Source organism: Harmonia axyridis, chromosome 4 (genome assembly GCF_914767665.1).
Source record: "Harmonia axyridis chromosome 4, icHarAxyr1.1, whole genome shotgun sequence".
Lineage (NCBI taxonomy): Eukaryota > Metazoa > Arthropoda > Insecta > Coleoptera > Coccinellidae > Harmonia > Harmonia axyridis.
Window position 1 is genome coordinate 36,713,291 of NC_059504.1, and position 21,117 is coordinate 36,734,407.

The 21,117-nt window shown below is 33.9% G+C and overlaps 3 protein-coding genes and 1 long non-coding RNA gene across 4 annotated transcripts; 2 read left to right on the forward strand and 2 right to left on the reverse strand.

Annotated features, from left to right (window-relative positions):
- Positions 1–42: 42 nt before the first annotated feature.
- LOC123678044 (F-actin-capping protein subunit beta) lies at positions 43–1,635 on the forward strand. Its single transcript, XM_045614818.1, has 5 exons — positions 43–185; positions 255–466; positions 520–692; positions 745–944; positions 1,055–1,635. Exons 1-5 carry the CDS (start codon positions 183–185, stop codon positions 1,292–1,294), a joined length of 828 nt encoding a protein of 275 aa, XP_045470774.1. The 5' UTR covers positions 43–182; the 3' UTR covers positions 1,295–1,635.
- An 807-nt stretch (positions 1,636–2,442) lies between these two features.
- On the forward strand, positions 2,443–15,370 carry LOC123678043 (lysosome-associated membrane glycoprotein 1-like). Its single transcript, XM_045614817.1, has 6 exons — positions 2,443–2,638; positions 10,964–11,338; positions 11,699–11,932; positions 12,017–12,211; positions 12,537–12,672; positions 14,857–15,370. Exons 1-6 carry the CDS (start codon positions 2,587–2,589, stop codon positions 14,918–14,920), a joined length of 1,056 nt encoding a protein of 351 aa, XP_045470773.1. The 5' UTR covers positions 2,443–2,586; the 3' UTR covers positions 14,921–15,370.
- On the reverse strand, positions 2,829–4,042 carry LOC123678047. Its single transcript, XR_006747186.1, has 2 exons — positions 3,289–4,042; positions 2,829–3,185 (listed from the first exon to the last, which is right to left on the reverse strand). It is a non-coding gene; the product is annotated as an uncharacterized LOC123678047 (long non-coding RNA).
- Positions 15,371–19,390: 4,020 nt separating the features above from the next.
- On the reverse strand, positions 19,391–20,982 carry LOC123678700 (protein snail homolog Sna-like). The gene is made up of 2 exons (XM_045615846.1): positions 20,979–20,982; positions 19,391–20,726 (listed from the first exon to the last, which is right to left on the reverse strand). Exons 1-2 carry the CDS (start codon positions 20,980–20,982, stop codon positions 19,756–19,758), a joined length of 975 nt encoding a protein of 324 aa, XP_045471802.1. The 3' UTR covers positions 19,391–19,755.
- Positions 20,983–21,117: the final 135 nt, after the last annotated feature.

Below are 21,117 nucleotides of genomic sequence, written 5' to 3' on the forward strand. Positions count from 1 at the left end.
CAATAACAATATTATTAGAATAAGAAAAAGAACTTGAACGATATGACAGTATTCATAGAAATTATAAAAGAATATATTTGTCAGATTCAGAAATATATTTTTGAGAGGTTGATCATTAATATTTCTCATAAGATCAAATTTATTGTTTTCTTAAATATTTAAATAAATTTAATAAATTCAATATGGTCAGTATCCCTAATCTCAATTATTGTTTACAATAAAAACTTCAGCCTATAATTTGATATTATTTATAGGGCGAACAACAATTTGATTGCGCTTTAGATCTGATGAGAAGATTACCCCCTCAAGAAATCGAAAAGAATCTGAGTGATCTAATTGACTTAGTTCCTAGTTTATGTGAAGATTTACTGTCATCAGTAGATCAACCTCTGAAAATTGCTCAAGATAGAGAAAGTGGCAAAGACTATTTACTCTGTGACTATAATAGAGACGGAGATTCATATAGGTGCTTATGAATTTGAAAATTGAAAAACTTTTTACTTATTAGAAAATTTTCAGATCACCATGGTCTAACACATACTATCCTCCTTTAGAAGATGGATCTATGCCTTCAGAACGTTTACGTAAATTAGAACTTGATGCAAATTATGCATTTGACCAATATAGGGAAATGTACTTTGAAGGGGGTGTTTCATCTGTATATTTCTGGGACTTAGAGCATGGTTTTGCAGGTAAATCCAAAAGTATTCCTTTTAGAGCAGAATTTTCATTATATATTTTCAGGAGTAATATTAGTGAAGAAAACCGGCGATGGTAGTAAAAAGATCAAAGGTTGTTGGGATTCTATACATGTAGTTGAAGTACAAGAGAAGAGTTCTGGTCGGATGTCACATTATAAAATGACATCTACCGCGATGCTTTGGTTACAAACTAATAAGCAAGGTTCAGGTACTATGAATCTTGGTGGTAGTCTCACTAGACAGGTAAGGCTTTAATTTATATTTCTGGACTCAACATTTTGAGGCACTAAAGAAAAAATTAATTGAATTTTCATATTTAATTCAAAAGTTTGTTCATTGGTGATTTCTTTCAGACAGAGCAGGATGCTCCAGTAAATGATGCTAATCCCCATCTTGTCAATATAGGACGTATGGTTGAAGACATGGAAAATAAAATCAGAAATACTCTCAATGAAATTTATTTCAGTAAAACTAAAGATATTGTCAATAGTTTACGTTCTGTTCAACCTATTTGTGAAACTAAACAACAACAAGCTTTAAAGCAGGATTTAGCTGCTGCACTACAAAGGAGGCATACAAAAGTAGAAAATTAAGAATAAAATATTCATTAACCAAAAATTAAAGAGAAATGACAAGTTCTCCCTTAAAAGTATATATAAATAAATTTCTTCTTTGCATCAGGAAGAGCAAAAACATAAAGTATTTATCACATAAACCGCATCTTTCATAAATTCAGTTTTTTACATTTCACTTGCTTTTTCATCCACAGTTGTTAATTTTTAAGGCTTAAAATATTTTATTCAGCTTATCCTTAAAAGGTTATGGTTTTTTGTACTAATTATCCTTATTATATAGTATTTTATAAAACTATTTTAGTCTCAATATTTTCATATTATTGTAATGTTATATTTTTGATTACATAGTATTTATTTCACTTTTGGATAATTTCTTTGAATATATATTTATATTTTCAAAGTGCCAAAATATGTATGTTATTTAAAACAATATTCGTTTTATTCATATGCAGCAGTTTATTTTCATTCAAACATGGATATTTTCAGAGAAATCTGTAGTGAATTCATTAATTCAAATTGATTGAAAAATCTATCCTTTATTTAGAAGAAATATGTTCCGATATTGTTGAAAACGACTGAGTAAATTGTTCCCTGAACTGAAAAATCTGAATAGGATGGAATTTTGTGAATAAGTTATCACTCCAAAAATAAGTTGGATTTTCTGCAATTTAAGAAACTAGTTTTGTACTACTCAATCAGAATAACTCTAATATGGTCTTCAGATTATCTATACCCTCGGCATGAAGGATTCATTGTTGGTCCTGTAAATCTTCTTGCATTTTTGGGGAACTAATATGAATCCTTCAAACTACTTATTTACAATGAAATACAAGCGTCAGGAATAATGAATTTTAAGAATTAGATGGTACATTTTGAGTCTGCAATGACACATAACCACATCTAGGTTTTTACTAACTGGAAATTGAAAATAGAGAGCCTTCCTTCTGTTTCATGTTCTCATTATTCGATAATTTCACCAACAAAACCTAATTCATGTTATCATATATCAATATAATGTTTATCTTTCCAAAGATTCCATCCATGACAATTTCAATTTGACAAACACGGTTATCACAAAATAAACTTTAACTCACGGTACAAAACAATGTAACCATGAATAATTTGACAGGTTGGTAACATTGCAACAGTATTTTCTTGAAATTATTAGCATTCGGTTAAATATCGCCTACTGTCTGAACTGTCTGTCTTTGTCGTTCTTTGACAAAGAGCTGCTGAGGTAGAATTTAATTGTAAATAGAAACGCCGATTTATACTATTGCGCCACAAATAATAGTGGTTGATTTAAAAATATGAAAATCTTTAAGTTAACCATCGTTTTGGTTTTGTGTATTTTTACCGAAGGTAAGAATAATTTCATTATTTCTACTTAGAATAATGATCAATGGCATTTGGAGGTTCATCGCTTCGTACAAGTTCAAGCGATTTGATCTTTTATTCATTATGTGGTAATGTGTCAGTAACTTCAGAAAAATTTTGATCATTTTTGTACAACCTTAAATGTTTTCATAACTTCAAACTGAATCGAATCAGATAACACGCATTATCAATTTATTCCACTTTACAAGCAGTCGAATTCAGGATATGCATGTTCGAGAAGAATTTCAGACAAAGAAGTGCTAAAGAGCAACGATTAATACTTGCTGACAACCCTTCTGTTGCATTGTTAAGGTTTCATAGACAAAATGGTGGCAGTTATTTGTTTTGTCAACGAAATATGAATCCTATTTCATATGGGGGAGTAAATAATCCTAGTCTGTCTCTCCTTTCGATCTACTTAAGCGATGGTTTCACCATTCAAGGTTGCTGCAATAGGATTATCGCAATTGATTTCTACGAATTTATTTCCGTTCATGTCAGTGGCGTATAACGTTCATTTATGTTTTCAAACCTAGAACAAGATGAGAATTGGAATGAAATTGACAAACCCAATTTCGGAACCCTTATCTCATTCAAATTTCAAAGTCTTTACAACGAATTATTTTGATATTTACACGAATAACTTAACCAAGCCTCTACCAATCAATGGAGGTAATGGGTTTTGAGTGAATCCCCTTAGTCTCTTGTTCAATAATTTTTATAAGCAATTAACATGTCAAAATAATTTTAAATATTTGATTAGGAATTCGAAACTGTCACATTTTTAGCCTAGTTCAAACCCTAAAATTAATTTTAGTTTTTTACGAGGTGTTGTTTTTTGTAAATTAGAGAAGATATTACAGTATTTTTCCACTTGATTTTTTAACTCTTCACTAGCCAAACGGTGAACTGAAGATTTTAGGGAGAATTAACATTGTTTTGAAAAGTTTACTGCAGATAATTACACAAATAGAATTTCAAAACTATAATTCGAATGTAGTGGTTCCTTTTTAGAATTTCATGGTTTAATCATTTGATGAAAGAAATAACATTATGTAAATCTTTGCTAAAATGTGCATCATTTTCATCTATTAAGATGATAGTTATAGAGATAAATTAAAATCTTATGGAAATTGTATAATAATATCACTGCGCAAATATTTTATTTGAAATTTCAGCAGTAAATGAAAGATATGGATAGTAGGATAGTCCATGGTTCAAACAGATATTTTCATCTTTCTTTAATCAAGAAAATTTCCATCTCACTTTTGACTACAGAAACTTCGGACGAAGTTCTGTTTAGTATAGAATGTCTAGATAACGAACGTGATATTCTGCATTTTAACGTTATCAGGATAGTTTTAGTCATTGAATGATTCATGTCCCTCATGAAAGATTAACTTTCAGACATGCTCATCGCTTTTAAAAGGTGCGTTATTATATTTCAACTCTAGTGTCTTTGGAGCATGCATTTTCTACATTTCACACAATAATTTTGAGTTTTAAAAGAAAAATTGAACTATTTAATTCACACATTTTTCAGGTGATTAAGGTACCAATATGAAAATATTAAATAAAACAAGTTTCATTACTTTCACATATAGTTTTTATCGATTTTTCAAAAATAATTGTTTTTCCAAAATAAGTGCTTGCCTATCACTTCCATTGATTTATTTGATCTGAAATAAAAATTGAATTCATGGACTGTTATATTTTCTAAAAAATCGGATACGACACTAATTAATGTGAGAAAGGCATGATTTTATTGCTGAATTAAAGTTAATTTAACTGGTATAACTTAAAATTGCTTTCAAAACAATTCCTGCTTTTTATGCCTGTATTAACACAAGGATTTTTGAGTGGGTTGAAGGGAATCGATTGTCTGTGCAGCTGTGATCTTCACTGTCCCATTTTTTTTTTTGTTAAAGCATGTGAATCCTCATGGACGAAGTATCTTGTGGAAGGTATTGGAAATTGGGATTGTTTGTCACCTTTCGGAAGCTTTTAAAAAGAATACATCGGTGGAACTGGTCTTTACGGGCCAGTACTATAAAGGATAACCGACGGTTGAACCGTGCGTCAACTACCACTACCAAATTCTGTATTTCTATTAAGGAATTTGGTAGTTGACACAACGGTTGAACCGTCGGTTATCCTTCATAATAACGGCCCTAAGGGAGATTGAGTGCATCATTCAATGATGGTCATTGAAAGGCTCGATTTGAAAGTGCAAGCTTTGAACTCTTGTATGTGGTGGAAGATTCGTCGTAGTCGAGGGATTCTCTGACTAATAGGAAGGGGTGTTTAATCGCTTTCCGAAGAGTTTTGAAAGCGATTTCATTAAGGAATTTCTTGAAGAGTGGTAGGTTCGCCAAACAATGGAGTTTGCGAACAAACCGCGTTGGAAGGCGGTCATCAGAAATTTATTCTGAATGATTCTTAACTTATTGAACTACGTTGCGCAGGGCGCGAAAGCATGACACATTGAAGCATAACTTACAGTGGGAAGGACAACGGTTTTATACAAGATAAGCTTGTTCTGACTCGACATGCTGCTGCTTCGTGAGAGCAGCGAAGACAATTTGGCAAGCACCATTTCACCCTTTTTGGACGACACAGTCCAGGTGCTGGCTGAATGAGTTTCTTATCCAAGATGACTCCCAAGAATATTACTTGGGATATCACGTCCGTATATTTGGACGTGGGCAAACTGTTTGACTAATCTCCGTGACAAGAGAAGACTAGCGCTCTTTTCTGTGTTCGTTTTGATTAGTCATTTATAACACCATCCTGCCATCAGAGAGCTTATGTCGTCCTGAAGGCATGTTTGGTTGCCAATCTGGGGATTTTTGACCTGGCCATGATAGCAATGTCGTCTGCGTATATCGATAGAAAAGTTTGGTCAGACTTGGAGATGTCAGATGTGTATGATAATAATAATAATAATTCATCTTAAGTATAGGTCCAAAGTAATTTCAATAGTCAATGTTTTTTTTCACCATAATAAATATATATTACATCAAGTTTTTATGTTGTAGTTTGAATCCAAGTAGAATCCATTTTTGTTACATCTCCTGAATATGTTACCAAAAATAGTTGATGTCCATTGGTATACATTCCATCCCTAGGTGCCAAGGGATCTTCATATTATATTTCCGTTTCTTGTTCTGGGTCATTAATGTGAAGTTCAGCAGTATCAATTTAATGATCAATTTCTTCTTTTGCTTTAGTTTCAACTCCAATATCTAAATTATCAATTTTATATACTTTCGGAGTAGTTGGTTTCTTATTATGAGACTTTTGATGTCTTTTCATGTCTGATCTCACTCTAAATGGTTTTCCACAAATATCACATTCATGAGGTTTCTCGCCAGTATGAATTCTTCTGTGGTTTTCGAGATAAGATGATGCTCTGAATGTTTTCTCACAAAATTCACATTTGTAATTTTTCTCTCCAGTGTGTATCCTTCGATGTACAACAAGGGAATATTTTCTAGCAAATTCCTTGCACTGAAATTGTTTCTCTGTTGAATGTAGAGAGGTCATGTGATACTTAAAGTCTCCCCACTGTCTAAAGGTCCTACCACATTCTGTACAATGGTACGGCCTTTCTCCTGAGTGTAATCTCCTATGGACTTTCAAAGTACTAGAAGCAAAAAATCTCTTTCCACAAGTTTCACATTGATGTGGTCTGACTCTAGTGTGATGACTGTGCAAGTGATACATCAGTGAATTTCTATGGGTGAAGCTCCTTTCACATGAATTGCATGAAGTTTTGGCTTTTGTAGTCTTCTTATTCTTTTTCTTAACAATCTCTGGAGAAGTAGGTTTTGTATTTCCCGTAATGGCTCGACATGAAATTTAATGTTGTATGCCGAATATACATAGCAAAGGAGACAATATACTACCTTGGGGGACTCCGCTTTCGAGATCTCTTAGGTCAAAGAGTCTTTTGAAGATTCTTACTCTGAAGGGGCGATTTTGAACAAGAGAACGGATTTCAAAAGTGATTTGAATTTGAAAGGTTACGATAAATTGGTACAATTAACAATTGCTGTCGAAAGGCTGGGTAAACATAGAGTTAAAGAAGAACACTCGTTTGTAGTAGCTGAAGTAAATTGACTGAAAAGGCTATTTGACACTATTAAAAATATTCACCTATTCATTGATATCCTGTAGATTACTCTTTCCGGAGCGGTAAACAGTTATTTGACGAGAAGAACGCAATATGAATATCATTTAGTCGAGTTACAGTAGTTCAAAGTATGTTACAATTATAAAGAGTGTTTCCAAATTAGACGTGAACCTTGGAGGACGTGTTAGTTTAGTATGGCTCATTTGCTGTCGTTTGAGCCATATTTAATAATAATAATTTATTATCACATCAATAAACTGTTACATAATATTCACAGGTATAATAATAGATATGAGAATAGGCGAAGTCCAGATATATGCGAACATAATCTGCTCCAATTGATTCATATACAGGCTATTTCCAAATTAGACATGAACCTTGAAGGAGGTGTTAGTATCACTCATTTGCGGTCGATTGAGCCATATTCGGTGATAACCAAAAATCAACTGTTTCCGAGATATTTGAGTTCTTGTGATCTTTAAAAGATTTCTCACCTTACTTCGTTTTTCGTCAATTTTTTCTACGTTGAACAAATTCGATTATAATTTTGTATTATTTTCGTGGCCAGCGACAAGTCCGGCCTAACACCGTTAGAATAAACGAATCAGCGAGAAGATTGAGAGTGAATTTCACTGAAGAAATGAGAAAGAGGGCATGTGCTTGAATAAGGAATGGTGAAGGTCATTTCAAAACATAATTTTTGAATACATTTTCTACTGAAATTCTCAGTTCTGCAATAAAAAAATATTTGATTCATAACTTTCCTTTCTTTGCTTCTTTCCCCTTTCAAATCAAAATTTGCTTAAACAAAACTAGTGCCTGCATTCCAACGAAAAAATGTTTAGGAAATCAAGAAGGAATTTGGCAAGTTTTTATAATAATTTTGTCATACATAAATTGTGGAATTCGAAAGTTGCAGGCAAATTTTTTATTCTTTTCTTCATATACCATCATTAAAATCATATCCTTCTCTAATGAAAATAATACAAAATTTAACTTGAAAAATTTTTTCGAAATATTGAGTATTGTGAGACTGAGACTCAAATATCTCAGAAACTGTTGATTTTCGGTTATCAATAAATATGGCTCAATCGACAACAAATGAGTGATACTAATACCTCCTTCACGGTTGACGTATAATTTGGAAACACCTTGTATATTAGGTGGCAAGGAGGCGCCGAAGAATCGATTTATTTGGTCCAAGGCGGAACTCTGCGGTGCCCCATGAGGCCAAAGCATAAGAGAAACTAATCGTATATATAGCCCCTCTTAGGGAGCGCCCCACAGTTTGAGAAACACTGTCGTATTCAATGATTAGTAGAACTCTGAAATATGAAAATACCGGGAACTGCAAGCATACAAACCAAAACAGGATGTAGACGAAGAGTTTAATCTTTTCAATATTTAGATATAATTCTTTCGTACTGTGTGTATTATTATGTTGAAAGTGAATGAATAAAGTCATTACATTAGTAAATGTCCAACGCGTACGTTTATCTACAAAATCTGAAATTCGTATGGGCTATAGCCTGAAATTTTTCAATTGAATTATGCAAAATAAAGATATTATTATATTTAGAAGTTAAGGTTGTTACAAAGGTTTTCGGATACAGAAACCGACAGATGGACACAAAACCGAAGTTGTTCAAAACGGTCTTAAATGCTAGCGAAAACTTTTTTTTGTGCCGAAATTGATCTCAAAGCTTTTCTGTTACCTACTTCGGAAGCAATTGTCAGAAATATCTTGGTAACATAAATGCTACTACTTTGCGAGTATCTCTACATTCACTTCCGTATATTTCGATATTTTGAACATGAAAAAATTAGCATCTCCTAATATTATTTGAATGAACAGAACAGATCCTAAATTCTCCTATATCCAAAGTAAGATAATAATTAACATGGTATGTCTTACATGCGTATCTGTAATTTCCTCAAATAGTAAACGCAGAACAAGTCAAAATAAATAACTTTTTGTGTTTTTCCTTTTTTTTTTGTGGGTTGAGTAAAGCAGAGTATGCTTGACCATAACTGGACTCACAATAAGATATTCACTATTTATGTTATTATTCATTTTCTGTAATTGTTTTTATTGCGCAAATAAACAAATATTTTTATTATATCACGTATTCTTATAATATGGTACAAACCTTGTAATTAGCGCCTTCTATGAAAGCCATATATAAAAACAAACTTAGGTGATGTGTCGAATTCCAAAATATATTCTACAAAATTTGATTAAAATGTTGTCCGTAGTTCAACATTATCGTAAAAAAAAATGAGTAAAAATTTCTTGAATAAGGTTACGAACATTTTTTACTGAGTAAACTCAACTTATTTTTCTGTTTTCTTCCTACCTGCTAGTCGCAAAATTGTTTTGATCCACACCTGTATATTCTCAATGTCATGATTGTGCTCTTTTTTAACTATGGTCTGTAGCTGACGGACGATTTTTTTGGAATTCTATACCTTTCCTAAATTCATTATTACAAATCTTCAAGTTTTACACTATGGTGTATTATTCTTCCCTTCTTGTACAGAATATTCGAATTAATATAAAAAAAATCTAGTGTTGTCATGAAAGTACCTACTTGCGTGGTAGTTTCCTTGATAGCGATAGTTATGAAGGCCTATATTTACAACAGTAGCTATTGTGACAGCTGTTGCTGCTGATGTTGGATGAGAAGGTGGATCCAAAGAAGAAATATACTTGGCGATTCCCAAAAACTAATAAGAAAACTTGACGTGTATCGTTTTCCTCCAAATTTTGTCTCAAGAAACTACCCGATAAGGCAAACCATACTTGCTTAGGTTTATACACGTCATTAGCACCTGTTCATGTCCTCCTCCTGATAGTGCAAGAGTGCGGTCGCATTATCACAATAGTACTATTGTGATATTTACTGTCACCGTGAAGTTGAGCCGTAAGATTTCAGTTGTTTTTTTCTTAATTTGATCACTTGATTTAACTTATTGAATCAACTATTTCTTCAATCGAATTTGATTTTAATATCTCTGGTCGGCATACTTCAGACAGATTTTTTTCGGTATTTTGATTCTGACTGTTGCAAAACGTTAAATTGAAATTATTTCAGAGGTTGAAAAAATAATCCTGAAATGATTTCAAAGGTGTTTTATTGAAAGTAATAAATTAAACATACGCGTACAACTTTGTTTTCCGCCGTTTTTTATACGTATATCTTGACCACTTTTGTAACATGTTATCATGTCTCTTGTTGTATTTTGGCCGAAATTTCAATGCTCGGCTCAAACGCATTATTTGCGTTCGATAACGATCGCTTGTATATGTTTCAGTCAGTTCTAACAACTCATAATACACTACGCCGAGCTGGTCCCACCAAATACTGCGCATGACCTTGGAACCGTTAATATTCGGTATGGCCGTCGACGTGGAAGCATGGTCGGGATATTCCTATGATTTTCTGCCCTTGGGATTATCGTAATGAACCCATTTTTCGTCCCCAGTCACAATGCGATGCAGAAACCCCTTCCACCTTTGCCTTGTAAGCTGCCGTGCACAAGCAAACAAACGCCGTTCAACATCTCTCTGCTTCAACTCGTACGGCACCCAATTTCCTTGTTTTTGAATCATTCCCATGACTTTCAGGCGTTTTGAAAAGGCTTTTTGGGCTATTTTCAATGATCCTGCCAATTCTTGTTGCGTTTGACACGAGTCTTGTTCAAGTAATTTCTCCAATTCTGCATCTTCGATAACCTTCTCTCTTCCACCGCCATGCTGGTCATCGACGTCAAAATCACCGCTCTTGAAACGTCGAAACCACTCTTGGTACGTTCTTTCACTGATAGCGGCCTCGCCATAGGTATTTGAGAGCATCCGATGAGCCTTAGTCGCAGATTTCTTCATATTAAAGCTAAAAATTAAAAACTACCGCAAATGACGAGAATTTGGCTCGTAAGCTCACATGTTTAATCGAGAATAACTTTATGATGCAGACACACATCAACTGATATTTCGATGGTGTTAAGTTTACAAATACCTAAGCTTATTCAATGACAATTACGACCTATTTATTTTGTCTATCACTTACCGCTACAGCCATGTATTGCAAAACTGCGGAAGCAAAGCGGTACACTTAAAATGACATAATGCATATTCTTAATTTAACAGCAATTTAATTACATTCTACTTGCAGCCACCAAGAAAGATACCCTAACAAGCCAAAAAGAAGTACCTATTGGTCCAAATGAATCAACTACTCACGCCCCTGAACCTTCAACCACCCCAGCCCCACCAAGCCCACCAACCACAGCAAGACCAACAACCCCCAGTAGTACTACAACAACAGCAAAACCTACAACAAAACCATCGACGACAGCAAAACCAACAACTCCTTCAACTACTACAACAACCAGCACGACCACTCCAGTACCGTCCTCCACTACTACTACGAAGCCAACCACTACAACCCCTTCGCCAAATCCTAGCAAACCTGATGTGGGAACCTGGAATGTTACAGAACCTGGCACCGACATAATTTGCATTTTGGCAAAAATGGCAATGCAAATAGGTGAGAGTTTATAAAAGAATAAGAATGGTTTTTCTATTATAGTTGATAAGCTGGTATTTGAGATATTTGAGAATATTTTCATTGGAAGTTGTATCACATTTCAATCTGATATAATATACATATAAATCATGTTTCGTGATCTTCAACCGTTGGAAAAGCCAATTGGAGTCTATTGAACTTTAACAACAAACTGATTTCAATTTTCTGGCTAGAAGTTTCAGATACTCCCTTGTAGAGGTCATGATGTTTTTTTGTATTTATTTTGTTCATTCATCCATTTTCTCTTATTCCTTTTTTTATTTAAACTTTCCCTTTGTTATTTTGATACAGTGATTGTTTAATTTGATTTAATTTTTGTAGAGGTTGATTATGAGTACAAAAACGATACTCGAAAAGCAGTTCTCAATGTCCCAGCGAATGCCACAGCCAATGGTACATGCAACAATCTCAAATCCAATCAGCTTTCTATCAAGTGGACAGATGCAAAACATAATATCACAAACTTTATCATTTTCAATTTCGTGAATAACACAAATACTTCCACAATTGGTCTCAACAATATTCTTGTGAATCTGAATGGTCTAATGCCTAATGGTAAGTTTGCCTCCACTTTCTGTTTGAAGGTGGTACTGGACTTATGAACTTTATGTGATTTTATACCAAATATTTAATTCACAGAAAAAGAACCAATGAACTTCTTCTACAATCATACTGTGTTCGAAACACCTCTAACAAGTTCTTACAAATGCAAGAAGGAGCAAACACTCACTTTAATCAATGCTAAGAATGACACCAGTTGCAAGGCAATGTTGACTGTCAGTCAACTTCAAATGCAGGCATTCAGATCATCAAATACCACAGATTTTGGAAATGGTAAGCAAATATTGTACACAGTATTCCTTATGATAGTGTTTCCATACTAAAATGATGAGTAAAAATGATTTTTAGTGCATATGCGTGAATATTTTCAAATTGAAGGAAAAAATAAGATATTTATACTTTTGAGGTGTTTATTCTCCAAACAGAATGATATACTATTTCTTCATGATGTCTGTGTGTTTGTGATTATAAATCTGAAAAACTTCTATGATGTTTTGTATAGTACCAAACTTATTCGTCTTTAGCATTCACTAAACATAAAGACGTCCGTTTATATAATTTTTCTACCAATTCATAATATCATTTATTTTTATTACAGCAATTGATTGCATATCTTCAACTCCAGACATAGTTCCCATCGCAGTTGGTTGTGCTCTAGCTGCTTTGGTAGTGATTGTGCTTCTAGCTTACTTGTATGGTCGTAGAAGATCTCAGGCAAGAGGATATCTCTCAATGTGAGTTTAAATCTCGAGCATAAAATTGGTAACCCCAAAATAAAAACAATTTTTCTTTTTTTGAATTCTATATATCTGTAGTCATAATAGTATCATCTATGAAAAACTTCTCGAATATAGCCTTCCATACTCTCCATTTCTTATAATCCGAACTAAATGAAGTCATTCTAGTAAAAAATAAAATTTTTCCTATAGCACTCGGTGATGGTTTGAAGGGGATATTTGTACAAAAAGGATTATAATTGTTTTGGATACTTTTATTTTTTGCTAGTGATGATCTACTAACAAATATTTTCGAACATTAGGTTTACGACATAGTTTTATATAATTCTTAGTGCATAGTTTTCGTATTTCGTTTTGTTTAACACCTTTTAAATGAAAAGCATTCAGAACATGTTTTTCAAGTGATATGATGATTGTTTCTGAAATATTCTTGTTTTTTTAAATAAAATAATCTCTACTTCTTTGGCTGAATATTGTACAAAAAGTTTTCGATTCCTATATATATATATAAACATTACTAGTTATTTGAGTTCGAAAATTCATCTCTACTGAAAAGTGACATAAAACCATACATGACTAATCGCGCCTCTTGAAATAACTCCAACAGAAATCACGTTTATCGAAGATGTAATTTTCTGAATTTATAATATGTTAAAGGTTTTTACATTTAAGTTGATAATTGAATATACTAGAAAATTCTGTTATAACTTTATAGTATTAAATGTTATTCCCCTTCATTTGAAAAATGCAAAATTTTACAATTTTTTGTGCACATTGCTTTCAAATTTCATTTTCTGTTGGATTTATTTTGCTTTGGGCTGATTGTCAGCTATGCACCAAAAAAAATTTCACTAACTTTATTGGGAAAAAACATGTTTTATTTGATTAGTTTTAAATTCTATATTTTGTATCTTGCCAGGTTTGAAAATATTGTGTCATATGTGTGATAGTCTGTGATAGATCCTTTGTTATGAAGTGTTTTTATCACCCAATAAAAAAATCTGGCATTCAGTTCTAGTTTTATTTGAACCCCATCATTTTTTTTTCTCAATGCAAGTTAGTATTTGCTGCCTATTCTTCATACAGATACTAAAAATGATCTATATGAAAGATATTTCCACCAATGTATGCTTTCAATGCTTCTGAACAAATGAAGGAGAATAATTTATTAGACACGATAAAAGCTTTTTCTTAATAATATATCGAATGAGTCTTGTACATATAAATTGCAAGTTGAACATTCAAGAAAGCTATAAAGCTTTGAGACCAAATATCACTACAAGGACAATCCAGTGCACTGTATGAGCTGCATATAGAGATATCGAACATATCATTTGCACTTTATTTCTTTTCAAAATATCAAACATCTGATGCTGTAGTGTTTGGCAAAACAATTATTGTAGAGTATTAAAAAAATTTGTGGAAATTTAAATTTATCATTCTCTCATTTAAAAAGAATTCTATTAAGTAAGCATATCAACTAAATATTAGATAGAACCTCTTTCTTTTTGAAGCTCAGGTGAGTATTGCTTATGTACCTACCTACAGATTCTGAACAGAAATAAGTTTTCTAATGACAATTCTGTGTATACCCTGACTTGAAATTCGTAAATAAATAGTATGAACCCTTGAACTGAAGATATCAGAACACATTTGACAAAAAAGGTGTGTAATGTATATTTGAAACTTCATTTGATGAAATCAAATTTATAGAATTTCAACATAATTCATTGGAATAATTCTTTTTGTATTAATTAAATGTTAATTATTTGACTGATCATTTTCAATGTCACTATAAATGAATTGAATTCCATATTGCCTGGTATTAACAAACTGTGTGATTAGTTGCTTCATATACATAAAACTAAAATAAATAATAAGCTGGTACAATAACAGCTCATGTTCGTGAATAAAAAAATAATAATTGTGACAAAAATAATAGGTTTATGTTATAAAAAAATGAATTGAGATTTATTAAAACTGGTTTTTACTTTTAAAATGACCACTCCAAAAGAAATATTCATGACCAACAGTTGAATTGAAATGTTAAACAGAATAAATAGATTTTTTTCATGGAATTGGATCGAATGGTTCTTGTTCGGAAAGTTTTCATGTTTATGAGTTTTACTATTCTACAAGATATAATAATCTATTAATTTACTAATTAATGTTTGTGTTTAGGTTTGCTGAAACAAAACAAGAAGAGGACTATATACCCATGAAGACATTGTCATGTTTTCGTTGAATAAGTGTATTATGCAAATATATGTGATATGTGAGTGATAATTGCTTGAAAAGCACTCTAGCCTTTTATAAATTTATAATGTGATAAGAAAGAAATATTTTTCTTCAAGAAGATAACTGATTTGTGTAGGTCTTGCTTTTTCCATTTATTCTTAATTGTTTGATATTATTTTACCTTTTTAAACATTCTGTCTTGTATGAACTAAAACACCAGTGATATAATGAAACGATTTGATGTTAATTAGCATATTTTTTCTAACTGATTCATCACAAATATGATGTTATAATCGGAAGTTTCTTTGAGTCATTATTGTAAAATTATAGAATATTCCGATTTGACAAGAGACCACAAACGCTGTTGAAGCATTTGTAATTAATTCTAGTTTGGGTTAGTTGTTGTGAGCAATGTAAATGTAAAACGACAAATGGTTGAATTAAATATTTAATTTACGGTAGTATTATAATTATAGCTGGGGCATTGAGTATTGAAATAGATAGAAGCTCAAGGGGGGGGGGGTCAATTTGCTTGGAAAACAACATTTTAGAACTACAACCAATTTGATCTATTATTCTTATATCCTACTCACTCAATTCCTAAGGAGATCATCGTTATAGAACTAACAATTTATTTAGAAGTTGTTCGGCAGTTTTTGCACAGACTACTAGTCTTAGTCTTTGGTTTTTGCCTTTGATGAACTCTTCAAGAGTTCATAGCCGGATGATAAAGGTTCCTGGCACCCATAAGAAAGTCACTTTATTGCCTCTAGGAAGTTGCTTTATAGTACTGAGTTTAATTAAATGAACAGCTCTGACAATTAGAATTCAAAGCTGTTATTGTGACTAGATTGCTTATCTCTTCGAAGTTTTTTAAGAACACTCTTGGGAGCCTTCGTAGACAGCTATAATATTGCAGCTTGTAGGATGTAGGGTTCATGTTGTGATAGTAGTAGAAATGTATTATATTATTGATTCATATCCCTATTTTGTATTATAGATTAAACCTTAAGTTACAATTTGTTAGTATGAATAACAAATATTGAAACCTTCAATATATTCAAAACTGCGGATTTAATCGAGATAAAAATTTGCACTGGGATGTAGTGCAAAATTTCACGTTAATCCTTAGAACATAATAATAATGGAAATCGCCTTGTCAGGGCCGTATCTAAGGCGTGGCAAAGGTGACACTTGCCACGGGCGCAAGTAAGATGCATCTTAGGCGCAAGGTCCACAGGGACGCCCAAAAATATCAAAAGAAAAAGTATTGGAGCACCAGGCGAAACAATTCGAAAGATCGTAACTAGGTTTTCATGTATATATAAGCGTCGCAATGAGCGATGCCGATTCGAGGAATCTGGAAACATTTAAAATATTGCTAGCCTTTCCTATAATTTGCGTACTTAGCCGAAAATAATAACACGAGATGAACAAAATTTAATTCAAGGTAAGAAATAATATAAATATGGCTATTGAAAAATAACAAAATAAAACGGCTGATATTTGGATATAATTGATGAAAATAAAAATGAGTACAATATTTAGTACAATTTCCAAACGAGTAATATCATCGTATGATATTAATTATTTATCTGGTTATCTAATGTATCAGCAATAGGAAATTGCCATCAACACAACCATTGTCAGACAGAAGGTCTCCACGCCATTACGTAGGAATCATAATCGAAAGTAACCCAAGGAGAATGCATGTCATCAAGGGAGGATAGCGATATACCGGTTTCACCCTTATTAGGGATCATCAGTACCGCATAACCCTACCCATTGTTTGTCATCTTGGGTAGGGTTATGCGGTCAGTACCGTATCTAGGGCGTGGCAAAGGTGGCACTTGCCACGGGCGCAAGGCCCACAGGGGCGCCCAAAAATATCAAAAGAAGAAAATATTGGAGCTCCAGGCGAAATAATTCGAAAGATCGCAATTCGGTTTTCATGTCATATCTATATACGCGGGAGGAAATAAAGGAGTTAATAGAGCCCCAACACATATCTAAGCAATGCTGGCTTGAATATCTGAAAAACTTATATACAATGGAGGAAGATGTCATTAAACAGAATAATATACCGGTAATAGATATTGACGACAACACACAAATAGAAAGTACAGACATAGAACTGGCACTCAAACAGATGAAGAACAGGAAGAGCCCTGGTCTGGACGGCATCCCTAACGAACTGCTCAAATATGGTGGACAGTGTCTTGTGCAACATCTAACTGAACTGGTGAAAAAAATCTTTAATCACCACAGGATACCGGATGAATGGCGGACAAGCATAACGATTCTCTTGTTCAAGAAGGGCGATAAAAAAATACCGGAGAATTACAGAGGCATCAACTTACTGAACTCGACACTGAAATTAACAACTAAAATAATTACAAATAAGATAAATAGCACTATCTCACTCTCAGATGAACAACAGGGCTTCAGAACGGGCAGATCTTGCACTGATGCAGTCTTTGTTATAAGGCAAATTGTCGAGAAATCTATTGAGTATAATAGACCTGCCTACATGTGTTTCATCGACCTACAGAAAGCATTTGACCAGGTAAAGTTACAGGATGTGGTCCATTTGCTATATAGTAGACGGGTGCCCTTCAATTTGATTAAGGTGATTGAAAATATCTATAGCGCCAACAAAATACAAGACAGAATTGAGGGAGAATCAATCCCCGTAGACAAGGGAATACGTCAGGGCGATTCACTGAGCCCACTCCTTTTCAGCATAATCATGGACGAGATCATAAAACAAGTACGCCACTTGAAAGGTTATAAAATGGGTAACCGTAATATAACTATCCTATGTTACGCCGATGACGCTGTGCTTGTTGCTGAAAATGAAGACGATCTTCAGAGGTTGCTGTATCGCTTTAACTGTGTAGCCAATTCCTTGAACATGGTCATTTCTGCATCCAAAACAAAAAGCTTGACAACATCTAAAATACCAATCAGATGCAAACTTGTTGATAAAATTATTCAACAGGAAATGAAGTTTAAATACCTAGGTATCGAACTCTCTGGATATGGGGACATTGAGTTGGAAGTCAGACAACAAACAAACAAAGCACTGAGGGTTGCTGGTTGTTTGAATGACACGATATGGAAAAATAAATACCTACACAATGAGACTAAGGCACGAATATATAAATCTGTCATAAGACCTATAATGACATACACAGCGGAAACACGACCAGATACAGCAAAAACAAAAAGAATCTTGGAGGTCGGCGAAATGAAGATCTTGCGGAAAATCGCTGGAAAGACTTTATTCGACAGAAAACGAAGTGACAACGTGAGGGCGTGAGGCGGACATGTGGAGTGGACAATATCAGCGATTGGGTGCTAGCCCGAAAGATGGAATGGAACGACCACATAAGCCGAATGGACCAACGAAGAATAGTACGGATAGCACGTGATGAATCCCCCATTGGAAGAAGAAGTTTGGGAAGACCACGAAAGCGATGGAGCGATAATCTCACCGTCCATTGAGAGTAGGCGAGTTATGAAGAATAAACAGGCAACTGTGCCTATCATAGAGAAAGAAGAAGAAGACCTATATACGCCTCGCAACGAACGATGCCGAGAAATCTGGAAACATTTAAAATATTGCTAGCCTTCCATAGAATTGGCCCAAAATGATCTCAGGATCAACAAAACTTTAATTTAAGGGAAGAAATAATATAAATATGGCTATGTTCGAGCGTGCCGTAATCTAGTCATAAATATATCTGTTGAGCATCGGTATGTTCAAAGGTGCCGCATTCAGATCATAAATATTAAGGGTCGAGCTTCGACATGTGTTATTACCCCTATTTTAACGAGTTTTTTGCGCTTTATCAAACTTGTCGGTATTTCTTCGACAAACGGTACCATCTATTTTTGAATTGCGGCGGCTTCTTTTTTTTTTCATACATGAAATGATTTTCTCGATGTTCATTGTTATCTAATTTTTATTCGATGAAAATAAATTCCTAATTTTGAGACACAAATTCCTATTGACCAGCCGGCAGTTACGCCAATAGTTTATATTGCCTTAGTTCACACATATTGCAATAGATCTCGCTAAACGTTATATCCCCTATTTTCAAGCTCCAACCTTCCAGCCTTTGAAATTGAAATAGATATCTACATTTCTGAACTAGATATTGAGTTGACCTGTTTGAAATTGAAGTTGAATACCTATTTCACTTGAAATAAAAAGTATTTATATTTATCAAATCGATGCGAATTTCCATAAGTAAGGACTTAATCCATTAAATACATTTGAAACAATTACCTAATTTCGAACATCCATATGACAGGAACGATGACACAAGAATTTGATGGACAGATGAACATCTATGATATATGTGTTAAATATAATATTATTTCATAATAACCATAAAAATAATTTGTTTTTCACAACTTCAACATAAGCACCAACACTTTGTGTTGTAAGCTTTGGAAGAAAACGAAAGTATAATTGGAAATAACATTTTAATAATAGCTCTTCAATATATTTTGATAAGGCACTATCAAATGGCAATATGTACATGAGGAAGAACAACAACTTCCATGACTAGAAATAATATTTCGAAAATATATGAAAATAAATAACTAACAATTAATACTGAACAAATATTTACATAATTTAACTGACTAATTTTGAACTCGCATTCAGATATTTACAGAAACGTTGATTTCGAAAAACAACTGTACAATAAACATATAAAAATAAAGGTTTTATCATTTTCGTCACAAGAACATCATAAATTATCGAACTGACTAAGAAGGCACACTCTTCAGGATTTGTACTTTGTAAAATGACAGAAAACGAATGGAAAATCAGTACCTATTTTCAGTCGGCATACGCATAACATTAGCGTTGCCAAGACATCCACTTTCTAAGTGTTTGGTCAGGAGAGACATCTTCGAGAAGGTCTTGTTACAATTCTTACAGGAATACTTCTTGACATCCGTATGGGTCTGCAGATGGGTCCTAAAATTCGATCTATCGGCGAAAGCCCTGTTGCAGTGGGTACAAGAGAAGGGTTTTTCTCCGGTGTGGGTACGAATGTGTCCTTGCAACAACCAAGGTCGGGAAAAAGCTTTTCCGCAAATCTCGCACTTGAAAGGTAGAGTGTGGGTCCTGATGTGCGTCTTGAGAGCTCCCAAAGAAGCGTATACTTTATCGCAGTACTTGCAGTTGAAGACTTTTTTGGGTCCATCACCAGCAGGAGCAGCGCAGTGGAACTGACGGTGTTTTGAGAGTCCGGAGAAGGTACAGTAGCTCTTTCCACAATCCGGGCATTGATGTCTGTCTGCTTGACGATGTTTGTCAGCGCGAACTGTTACCTTCTCAGGAGGCGGTGATGCTGTCGACGAATTTGGACTCAGCGAAGATTGGTCACTATGTGGCAGAGGTTTGATGGCCAGCGGCATCATAGGGTGAGTTGGCTGATGTGGAGGCGACAAAGAACTTTCACTATAAGGTGACGATGACCTCACAACGTAGTCATGATGATGGTATCCATAAGGGACGAATCCATAGGGGTAATGAGGAGCTGCCACACTGCTGTGCCAAGTTTGAGGAGCGTATTCAGGGCTTATAGAAGCTGGGTGGAATGGAATTGGATGGTAGATTGCTGGAGGTGAAGGTGAAGAAACTGGTGAGTTTGAAGGAGAAATTGAAGTGTAATCAAAATAAGGTGAAGGGATGTTAGTGCTGCTAGTCGGACTTGGCAAACTTGGAGAACTCGACGATGAGATTTGTTCGGTTTTGCTCAAATTCCTTGGTTTTGTGCTGAGAGGTTCATCTATAATAGAAAAAATGAATTTAGTGACGATGTCGATAAAATTATTTCGGTTATTTTCGGAAATTTTAGCTTTTGACTGGTGGTATAAAATTCATTAGTGACTACTTGAAGAATCAAAAATTCAACGCGCATCTCAAATCAACATGGACTTGTACAAACCTCTGTTTACAGAATGAAAATATATTCCGTTTTCGAGAAAATTGTGGTTACCAATACCTATCCTAATTCCTAAGTGAATCACACTGTACCTACTCATGTTTGCATTTGAATATTTACAATTCAGATGGAAATGATTTTCTCGATGTTCATTGTTATCTAATTTTTATTCGATGAAAATAAATTCCTAATTTTGAGACACAAATTCCTATTGACCAGCCGGCAGTTACGCCAA